General features: G+C 45.3%; 1 protein-coding gene across 1 annotated transcript in view; it reads left to right on the top strand.

Moving 5' to 3' along the window:
- The first annotated feature begins 4,133 nt into the window (after nt 1-4,133).
- RXRA (retinoid X receptor alpha) overlaps nt 4,134-11,947 on the top strand; it is a 147,917-nt gene continuing 140,103 nt past the window's right edge. The window contains exon 1 of the mRNA XM_075578922.1: nt 4,134-4,427. Coding sequence (XP_075435037.1) covers nt 4,400-4,427 — 28 coding nt within the window. The 5' untranslated portion in view covers nt 4,134-4,399. The remainder of the gene's footprint in view (nt 4,428-11,947) is intronic.

Here is an 11,947-nt window from a genome sequence, read left to right as displayed (position 1 = left end):
CCTATAACTATTATCATCATCTTCTGCTATATATTTTGGAAAGTTGTGCATTTGTTCGCCATGCATTTGGACACCTCTTAAGATATCGTAACCACATTTTTGCATGATGGTTCCTGAGATCAAGCAGCAGGTTTATGTCTATGTTCGGATACAATTCACCAATGACATCAGCAATGGCAACTTATGACATCACTGATGACATGATCCCATCACACAAACCTCAAGCTACGACTCCATCTTGGTCACTCTGAAAATAGAATTGGCAACATTAGCAAAAATACAGGAACAACCAAAGGTCTTCAAGAGGGTGAGATCATTGTCTGGGTCGAGAGTACAATGCCCCACACGCAACATCAGAGGCTCTCGATTGAACACTTCAGGTCCTCAGAGGCAGTGAAACTATGGTGGGCGGAGTAGTTGTGGTTTTAGCAGGAGATTTTGCATTAAGAAACAATTATTTTTTTTAAATTATCCATGAATAAATGTCGATATTTTTTGGTTTCTTAGAATTCCCGAGTAACGCCAAGTACTTTCAGCTAATGGGAAATAAACGCTACTTAAAGTAAAGAAGAGTCTGACCACAGCCATTTATTCATAAAAACAAATGTACCTTGTGGCATTAAGGGAAATAAAAGAGCTGCAATATCATCTTCTCCCCTGGTCTCCCCAGCACTGGGCGAGGTCTTCCCAATGATCTTCCAGGTACTGCGGTTACAGCCTCTCTTTTCCATGTTGCTCCAACATATTTTCTGGTTTCATCCTCCCATCCTACTTTTGGTCGTCATCTTGGTCTTCTTATTTCCCTTGGAATCCAGTCGAGTACCATCCTTGTCCAACGATGGTCATTTCTGTTTGCGATATGTTACAGACGTTAGGTTTCTGACCTGGCTGTGGTAACAGAATCCATCTAACAGTTGATAACCTGGGAATTAGTACCCTCTACGGAGGTATGTATCTCCAGAAGCAGATATTTTAATGGTGATAATTTTTTCTGCCTTTAATATGTGCATGAATACAATCCACACAATGATAACTAATTAGCTAAGTTGCCGATGGATCCGTTCTCCTGTGATCGATTGGCAAAGATTCATCTCGGGGGTTCACTAAATGACTGCAGAGGAGTATTGACTCAGTATCTGTGACTTTGTAAACGGTTGCTATAGAAACAAAATATGCTTGTTACACTATATGTTAAAAATGTCATTCAGAGTTGTTTTTAAAAAAATGCTACAAGTATTTCCTCATAGTACAGAACTGATTTATTAGAAAAAAAAAACCACACGTAGGATATTGCTTGATCGGCAGCTTTAAGCTGAGCGACTAATGGAACAGCTAGGCTTTAAAAACGGGCCGTGACATTTCGCCGAATGCACCATTTCTACCACGGTTAATACGTTGACCGCGACCACATTTTCTCACAAACCAAGAAGGCCACATTCACACTTGGTTTTCCGTGACTGAAACCTCCAGTAGAACCTGGAATGAATAAGTGCAGCAAATCTGCTGCTTAATTCCACGTGCATTCCTGTTTCCCTAAAAGAAAGGGAATTAGATTACACCACAGTGAAGAAAACGGCTTTCTGGAACCTATACATCTGCTTTCTGTTTAAAGACATACCTATTACAATAATTTAAAATAATATTACATTGTGGATGCTATAAATCTGCTTTGTTTCAATGTGCAGCTCTCCCACTGACTTCTTTATTGGTACCAAAAAAAAAAAAGGGTTCGGATCAAACTCTTCTTCGAGTAGTGTCTGTAATGTTCACTGGAGGCCTTATTCTCGTAACCACATACATGGTGTAACTTGCAGCAATTGTATTTAAGTGGATGATGATCTAAATAAAACCCAAAGGGTATTGTTATTTTCCTGAAAAAGTAATTATATATATATATATATATATATATATATACACACATATATATATATATATATATATATATATATATATATATATATATATATAAAAATATATATATATAATTATTTTTACATTTGTGCGTTGGCAGAAGAGACTGGTTTGTTAAATAATGGGGTACAATTATTGATTTGGAATTAGGTTTGTTTTGTTACTAAACATTGAAACAAAAAGTGGGGAGTTAAGGGAGTCAAAATGGATGTCATCTTTAACCCTTTGAGTGGCCCCATGAGATCGTCCGAACGTCATGAGGACCAGCACTCTTGGGGCCCGATAACGCAGGGACGGCAAACTCCAGTCCTCAAGGGCCACCAACAGGTCAGGTTTTCTGTATATCCCTGCTTCAGCACAGGTGGTGCAGTCTTCGGCCGAGCCACTGATTGAGCCACCTGTGCTGGAGCAGGGATATCCTGAAAACCTGACCTGTTGGTGGCCCTTGAGGACTGGAATTGATCCCCCCTGCAATAGCACACGGGATAAGTTAGGCGAGAAAATGTCCGTTTTGGCCGAGACGTCACGCTCAGAGCGGTGAAAACGTTTGGAAGGGGGAGTACAACTCCACTTCCATTAGTGATGTGGTGCCCCGCCGGCCGCGACCACATAATGCTGCGCCAAGCGATCACGCGGCTAGAATATGGGAGACCGGTCATCCAGCACTCTAAGGGTTAAAGCAGCGTAACCCGCAACTTTTATGTGTATTGATATTTTTCCAGCGTTCGAACTGGGCGGTACCCCGGAGACGAAATCCGCTAAATGTAGCTGCCCCGCCGTTCCACCAAGACTGGTGCAACTGGCGTTATTGGTGTTTCAGCTTCCACTAGGGAAATTAAAATGTCTGCCAGATCCCGCGAGCCAATAGGAAGCTGCAGAATCATTTGAGGTTGCGGCTGATTTTTGGATGACTGTGGGCGCCCTCTTTGAAAATCCAGCAGTTCACCCCCAGGGGCCCCCCAGGTTCCAATTCTGTAAAATATAAATGTGTAAAAGGTCTCTGTTTTTACGGTTCCTGTGGGAGGCAATTGATTAGTAATGTGGATGTTTCTTTGCGAGTAAGATATGAATGCAATGTGTTTCTGATACGTTTGAGAGTGAGTGACCATTGTGGTGTGGGTCAGTGATAATTTTGTCTGTAGTGAGTGGCGTGTGTTCCTGAGAGTGAATGTTATATATGTCCCAGGCGACTTTGAGAGTGAGTGATTACTGTGGTATGTGTCAGTGATATTTTTGAGTGTCTGTAGTGAGTGGTACATGTTCATGGTATGTTCTGAGAACAATGATGTGCTTGTGATATATAAAATAGTGAGGGGTCAGTGGTATGTGTCCCTGACATATCTGAGTGAGGAGGGAGTGCTATGTGTCCCTAATGTATTGGAGTGAGGTGTGAGTGGTATGTGTCCCTCCTATATCTGAGTAAGGTGTGAGTGTTATGTGTCCCTCCTATATCTGAGTAAGGTGTGAGTGTTATGTGTCCCTCCTATATCTGAGTAAGGTGTGAGTGTTATGTGTCCCTCCTATATCTGAGTAAGGTGTGAGTGGTATGTGGCCCTCCTATATCTGAGTAAGGTGTGAGTGGTATGTGGCCCTCCTATATCTGAGTAAGGTGTGAGTGGTATGTGGCCCACTTATATCTGAGTAAGGTGTGAGGGTTATGTGGTCCTCCTATATCTGAGTAAGGTGTGAGTGTTATGTGGCCCTCCTATATCTGAGTATGTGGCCCTCCTATATCTGAGTAAGGTGTGAGTGGTATGTGGCCCTCCTATATCTGAGTGAGTGGTATGTGGCCCTCCTATATCTGAGTAAGGTATGAGTGGTATGTGTCCCTCCTATATCTGAGTGAGTGGTATGTGTCCCTCCTATATCTGAGTGAGTGGTATGTGGCCCTCCTATATCTGAGTGAGTGGTATGTGGCCCTCCTATATCTGAGTAAGGTGTCAGTGGTATGTGTCCCTGACAGATCTGAGTGAGATGTGAGTGGCATGTGCCCCTAATGGCTTTTAAATATAAGTGGCATGTGCATGTTTCATGCTTGGGTTAGCCGTTGTGTATATATCTTTAAGACGGAGCCTGAGGTATGTGTTCCTAATGTTCCTTCAGGGTGAAGGGTTAAATGAAGCAGCGTGTGCGAGTACCCATCTCTCTACCTGGTTCCTGTCGCTGCCGCGGCGGTTGGCCGTCGCTGCTCCCCTCGCCGGGGTCCCCTTGCATTGCAGCCCCAGTAGTTGGAGACACACAGACACACAAGTACTTTAGTTACATTGTTGGTGAGTTTGCAACAACTCCCTCTGCTTTGGCCTCCAACATAACTGGATTTCTATTCCCGTATCCCCCCTCCATGCCCCGAGCTTTGCCCCCTTTCCTTTTTGATTTATTCCTGCTGCCTCTCCTCCCAGCTGATTGGTATATATGTTTTTTTGGGTGGCTTTTTTCCTGAAATCTCCTTTTTTTTCATCACAAATCGCATGGCATGAGTTAAGCAGAGATGGACACCAAACATTTCCTGCCACTGGGTAAGTTGATCAGCTTTGGGTTCAAGTAACTAGCAGGGGCACGACACTTACATATGCAACAACAGAAGATCCGGGGTAGTTATTTTTCTTGTGCATTACATGAGCAGTAGATCCTGTTTGTCTGTGAGCAGATCTCTGAGTGCGGAGAGGTATGTCTGATCAGATCACTGAGTGGTGAGGGGTATGTCTGTGATCAGATCTCGTGAGTGGTGAGGGGTATGTCTGTGATCAGATCTCTGAGTGGTGAGGGGTATGTCTGTGAACGATCTCTGAGTGGTGGCTATGATCAGATCTCTAAGTGGTGGCTATGATCAGATCTCTGAGTGGTGGCTATGATCAGATCTCTGAGTGGTGGCTATGATCAGATCTCTGAGTGGTGGCTATGATCAGATCTCTGAGTGGTGGCTATGATCAGATCTCTGAGTGGTGGCTATGATCAGATCTCTGAGTGGTGGCTATGATCAGATCTCTGAGTGGTGGCTATGATCAAATCTCTGAGTGGTGGCTATGATCAGATCTCTGAGTGGTGGCTGTGATCAGATCTCTGAGTGGTGGCTGTGATCAGATCTCTGAGTGGTGGCTGTGATCAGATCTCTGAGTGGTGGCTGTGATCAAATCTCTGAGTGGTGGCTGTGATCAGATCTCTGAGTGGTGGCTGTGATCAGATCTCTGAGTGGTGGCTGTGATCAGATCTCTGAGTGGTGAGGGGGATGCCTGTGATCAGATCTCTGAGTAAGAGATAAGGGGTGGAATCTGTGATCTGTTTATGCAAAACATTGGCAAGAAAATATATCCGTGTGTGTTATCTAACCTCCTGCACTGAAAGGGTTTCAAGTGATCACCAGTCTCCCCCTTGCTTTTGTTTATTTTTATAGCCAAGATCTCCTTGTCTGATCACTGTCCTTCTCAGCACAGATCACTGTAGATCCCCCAGCCCACGAGTGATTAAACCATTTCCATTGCCCGCTTCTCTAAACTTTGCTGCACAGCAGGAGTTGGGTTGCCAGCACAGCCTGTCTTCCACATGACAGCCAAACTCCTGCAGTACCTTGTTGCAGCTGTAACCACGTGTGCACAATATAAGAGGCTTTAAAAGTACAGTAGGAGGCAGGGGCCCTCAGGTTGTGTGCTGACACCGGGTAGAAAGAATGGAGAAAACAAACCAGTTACATTTCTATTTGCAAAGGATCAAGTGCAAGTTAAGTTTAAAGATAGTGTGCGTTTTGTGTTGACACTGCCAGGGTGTCTGAAAGGGGGTGAAGGGGTGACCATAATCTTATTGTGAGGTTACAGAAGGGATCTAATGATGTTGTGTAATTGGGGAGGGGGGCAGAGGTTGAAAACAATACAGTTGTCCTGAGCCAACCCACACAGTGACCCAATAAATGCCTGGAACTGGTAATATGGGGAGGGGGCTGGGAACTTAACCCTCCACCCCCCAAGAGACATTGGCAGGATTAGCATTTGACTTCAATTGTGTACATCCATTAAACGCGGTGGTATTGAATGCAGCAGTGAATAATCCTATTAGACCCCTAGGCCTGTCAAGTGACACCAATTGTCACTACCAATGACTCCAGTAGTGTCTTAATCCGAAATCACACTGTGCTTCTAGTAACCCATTTGCTGTCAGAGGAGCAAACAATGTGTGTATGTATATGTATATGTGTGGTGTGTATATGTGTGTGTGTATATATATATATATATATATATTCCTTAGATCTTGATAGTTATAGTTTTCTCTAGTGTTTATTAGACCCTAACTGTTCTAGGCTTTTCCCAAGCCAGGGTGCATTTTGAAACATGTCTCATTTACACTGAATTCCCTGGGTTCGGAATGAATTAACCCTACTCCCCATTCTCTTGACTGATAACATGTTTCAGTTTTGTGTAATGGTGCAGTTTCTACAGGTTTCAGCTGGGCTGCGGCCATATCATTTACCTCTAGTGGCAAGAGTGCTTGAAAAGAAGCATTGCTGTTCTAAACATGCACTTTAGGGGGAAAACCACTATTTAATGATCATTGGGCTATTCTTTCTCCTGTTGTTTTTGAAGCCCCTGTGCACTGCTGGAGTTTGGTTACCTGGATTTCTATTATGCTAATCAACACGTATAATCAGTGGTCAAAATGTGATAGCAATAAGGGGCTCGGATACAATTCTTCTCCCACGCCACCCCCCCCCACCATTTATTTAGAAAGTCAGGGTACCACTACTTTTTAATTTTTTTACAAACATAGTTTCACTTTCTTTTTAAAGACAAAAGAATTTGCTGGGGGGAGGTGGAAGTCTCCCTCTCTTTCTGTTTGTAAAAGACCTGTGCCTCGTTGTTTTATTTACAGCCGTCGAATTTTGGGAACCACCTTTTCTTAACCCCTTTGCTGCCAGAGGTTCTTGAAATACTTTCCGACCACTAATCTGACCCCCCCCCCCTGTAATATCTCCAAGGCCTAATAAAGTTCACAGATGCCAATGACACAATGTGCAAATCCTGCTTTGGAACAACAGGCTGTGTATGAATGTGTGGCAGGCTCTCTGGTGCTCGAAGGGTTAAAGGCCTGTCAAATGCCACTATTTAGACTTTAGTTTCATCTCCGGTAGCAGTACCCCAAAAGGTATCTGCAGCGTCCTGGACTTTGTGCAATTCTGTCCATGACGTGACTTCACTTTTCCCATCTTTTCTGTCTGGCTTTGGTTCTGTTCAGTATATTTACATTTTATTTGAGTGCTTTATTCTGTTGCTGCAGTTTTAATATTTTAACGTTTGCATGTGACATTTTGAGGGGTGGGGGGGGGGGAGCCTGTGAAAGTGGCACATACAGTCCCCTATGCCCTCTGATCAGTTTAACCATTTGCAACATGTTGCAGGCCTCTCTGGCGGTGAAAGGGTAACCTCACTAGTTAGTGCAGCATTTTAATCAGATTGCGGTGTTCGGTGCGGTATCGGGACACCACGGGTTGCAGCCCAGAGACTCGGATGAAAGGGGACGCCTGTATTTTCTTCCAGTTCTCCGAGCTCGGCTTTGCCTTTTGTAAGGTGGGACACACGGGAAAACAAAAGTGGCCTCTCTATCTAATTACTTTGACTAACAAACTGCGCTAGAGTAATATTATAGGTCACAGTGCATCTCAAGTGCCCGTTATAGATAGGCACCTGATAACTTAGTTTAGCTGCATCCTACCCTGTTTGCATTATTTATTTCTGATAGCCACTGCCAAGCTTTGGTTAATGCCAAGTGCAAATGCCATCTGATAACTCTCATGCTGAGCAGGCCAGAGAGCTCCGAGCTTATCCATCTGAACCCACCGTAAAGGCTGTCACCAGCAGAAGATAAGGCCTTTCCAGAACTTCAATCAAACGTTGTCAAATTGCTTTTTTTTTGCATGTGTGTCCTATTGCGTGCCAGAAGCAGGGTAAATAAACGATATAAATGGTGTATAATATCAGCAAAGTGCTCACTGGCCAATGCATGATTTCCGCAGAGCTGTGTCCCCTTATAATGCAGCCCTTTCTGTTAGGCAGTAATGCAGACTGCAGGAAAATGACAGGAAATAATTATAAGTTACTGTATACTGTTTATTCTGCAAAGCCTGGTAATCTAGTGGAGATACCAAAGCTCAATGAATTGACAGGCGGCAGAACTCTGCACTGTCCGTCACAATCGCATTTCAAGCAATGCCCAGGCTCTTGCATTTCTTTAGATATTTCGGATATTTTGGGGGGCGTTGGTGGATGGAAACAAGGCAGTTGTGGAGCCGAAATAGCCTTTAAAAAAATAATATATATATATATATATATATATATATATATATATATATACACATACATACAGGACCGTGTATAAGTTTCACTGGATGTGCCACTCAGATATAGCAAAAAGACATGTATTAGCAGTGACAAAACAGCACACTATAAACCCAACGTTTCGGTCCTGGCAGGACCTTCCTCAGGGGGGTGCTCAAGCCCACTGAGGAAGGTCCTGCCAGGACCGAAACGTTGGGTTTATAGTGTGCTGTTTTGTCACTGCTAATACATGTCTTTTTGCTATATCTGAGTGTTGCTGCTTTTGTGCCTTCTCTTATGGGAAGACAGTGTTTCTATATTGATTTCTATGGAGCATGCACCTTGACTTTACATTTGTTGCTTGGAGTGCTGGCTGCTGCTTTTTGTTATATATATATATATATATATATATATATATATATATATATATATAAATTAATTAATTTCCCCAAGTGATGGAAGAACAATCTAATGGCTTGTGAGATGAGGTAACCCAACACCCTAAGGTGCCTCAGAGCGTGCGTCCCGACGACCGATACAAACCGCATACCTCCTTCCTTCTGCAAGAGGGGAGATGGGGAACGGATGTAGTCTAATCCACATGCAGTGTATTGATTTGGGTTTCCGCTCTGAACCCAGAGCGATGTGTTGGGGCGTCGGTGGGGAAGAGGAGGATTTCTTCTACCCGAAGAAGACTATCACAAGCACAAAGCTGCGATGCAGGGGAGGGAGTCGTTAAAATCGCCACTGAAAGGGCCACATTTACCCTGCGATCTATCACCACGTCGCAGAGGAGGTGTAAGGGAGCCGCGTGCAGAGCTGGTATCACAGGGCAAGACATAGAGCAAAGGAGGGGTGGACCTTTGGGTTCAGACACATGAATACAACTGAAGAGTGCAGGGTTCAGGTCAGCCTGCTTATTCAGTGACCTTCAGTAGTACCCATTATTAACCTATTCAGGGCTGAAGCGCTTGGTCCCCTGTTACTGGCCGCTGATAGTCCACAATGAAAAGGGCAGAGTAACTGCTTGGGGTGGCCAACTCTAGTCCTCAAGGGCCACCAACAGGTCAGGTTTTAAGGATATCCCTGCTTCAGCACAGGTGGCTCAGTCGAAGTGAAGTAGCCGTGGAGTTGGCCACCGCTGTACTATTCCATTGCCACTGCCAGCAATACCCACGTATGGTTCATCCTATTGCATAAAGGTAACCCATCACTGGAGTGCCTGCCTACTTAATAGATATTAAGTAACGGCGTTCGCTAGGGAGATGCTGTCTGGATCCGTTGGGGAGAATTGCAGCATGTATGGGGCTTGTAACGCGCTAGGTTTGCAAAGGAACTTTACAAGTGTGCGGTCTGTTTCTTTTCTAGGGTCAGTTAATGTTTCCGTCTGGCAACATTTCCAGGACAGAGTTACCGATTGTCCGTGCGCTGGGTGTAATCCCACTGCCGCCGGCTACAATAAGCCGACCTTTGATACTGAGCTGAAGAAAGGCACAGATTTGCTCACTTTCCTTCCCAAAGAGAAAAAACCCTGTTGTAAAACAATCTGGGAAGTATTGTGTTTTGCCGCCCGCACACGCCCCGAGCCCTTCGCTGTCGTGGAGATCGGCGCGCCTCGCTCGCAGTGAACGGGTGGGATGCACTTTCATGTGCGTTCCACGTACATAGCGCCTGAGCTTCAAACGCCGTGATCAGCTACGCAGTCTCTTAACCTCTTCGGTGCTGGAAGGGCAGGCAGGGGGCACGGCAAAATAGTGGTGATTTTTTTTTCCTCTTCCTCCTGAGTCTCTTTCCAATGAACCCCTTTCCTACTGTACGGTAGACCAAACTTCAGTCCGTAAGGGCCACCAGCAGGCCAGGTATTGGAGAAATCCCTGCTTCAGCACAGGTGGCTCAATCAGTCCCAGCGTCCGCACACGTGTGCTCAGTCGACTGAGCCACCTGTGCTGAAGCAGGGATAGCCTTAAAACCTGACCTGTTGGTGGCCCTTGAGGACTGGAGTTTGCCACGCCTAATCTAGATAGTGTTAAAACATGATTTATTTTTTATTTTTTAAATTAATGTCGCAGTGCATTGGATACACTGTTGTCTAATAAGTGTGCTGCACGTTGTATTTGTTGAATATATGGCGGGAGGCACTTCTCCTTGAACCTGCATGATGTATGATGCGGTATTGCCCATTGTTTTAATAATAATTGCATGTTCTTGTATAGTAATATTATATCATTATTATTATTATTGCCCATTGTTTTAATCGAGGATTGCCTTTGTTTATTAACCCTTTGCTGTTGGAGTATACAGGGCATTGCATATGTGTGTCCGTTCTTTCCCATGGAAAACAATTAATTGCCTGGTGTTGCAGACTTCAGCAGAATACAGGGGGTTAATAAAACCATGTGTAAGCTGCGCAGTTGAACAGGCATTGATCAGTCGGGTTTGCCAGTGTGTTTAGAATTTGATTATCTTTGGCTATTTCAATTACATGAGCTAAAAACAGTGGACTAATTAGTGAAATCAATGTAGTGTGTATTGGATTGAGGATGCAATGGCTCAACATGGCACTGCAGGAGTTTGAGGGGTTATCTGATGGTAACCCAACTCCTGCAACACCTAGAGAAGCCAGGAAGGAGGAGAGTGTTGAAAACATTGGTGGGCAACAGGTGGGCCTCTGGGGCTTCACGTGTGGCCCCCGACGGCAGGCCGGTCCAGCTCGTGGTCTCTCTCCCCAGTGTAGAGGGAGTGGAGTTGTTGCAGTCGCGGGTCATAGCTTCTCCGCGCTCCCTTAGCTGCTTAATGACCGTGAGCAGATACATACTGTAGTACCCGCTCCTCTCCTGTGCTAATCACTGGTGCCCAGTGTGAGAAGAGGAGCGGACAGTGTTCACCTGTGCGTCACAAGCGGTTAACCGGAGCGGGGAGAAGCTCCTGCCCGCGGCTGCAACGTCCCTTCTACCTGTGCTATAGCTATCTATATCTCATATGTAAATGTAGCACACGGGTAACCACAGAAAAAGAACTTCACTGTGTGTGTTAGTATGAGCAAGTCATAATCATAGAACATATAAAAGAAACACTCACGGGACCTGTAATTGGACCAAAGCGTTGCACTAAATAAAGTATATGTACACACGCACTCGCAGACACACGCGCACACACGCACTCGCAGATTCACACGCACTCGCAGACACACGCGCACACACGCACTCGCAGATTCACACGCACTCGCAGATTCACACGCACTCGCAGATTCACAGGCACTCGCAGATTCACAGGCACTCGCAGATTCACAGGCACTCGCAGATTCACACGCACTCGCAGATTCACACGCACTCGCAGATTCACACGCACTCGCAGATTCACACGCACTCGCAGATTCACACGCACTCGCAGATTCACACGCACTCGCAGATTCACACGCACTCGCAGATTCACACGCACTCGCAGATTCACACGCACTCGCAGATTCACACGCACTCGCAGATTCACAAGCACTCGCAGATTCACACGCACACAGACTCACTCAGACACGCCACTCGCTCACACACGCACACTCGCTCACACTCGCACGCACACTCGCTCACACACGCACACACACTCGCTCACACACGCACACACATTCACAGACACACGCACTCACAGAAACACGCACACACACTCACAGGCACACGCACACACACTCACAGACACACGCACACACACTCACAGAAACACGCACACACTCACAGACACACGCACAC

The sequence above is a fragment of the Ascaphus truei genome, chromosome 21, assembly GCF_040206685.1.
Source record: "Ascaphus truei isolate aAscTru1 chromosome 21, aAscTru1.hap1, whole genome shotgun sequence".
NCBI classification, from domain to species: Eukaryota; Metazoa; Chordata; class Amphibia; order Anura; family Ascaphidae; genus Ascaphus; species Ascaphus truei.
Note: the sequence above shows the minus strand (reverse complement) of the source record. Positions and strands in the feature narration are given on the sequence as shown.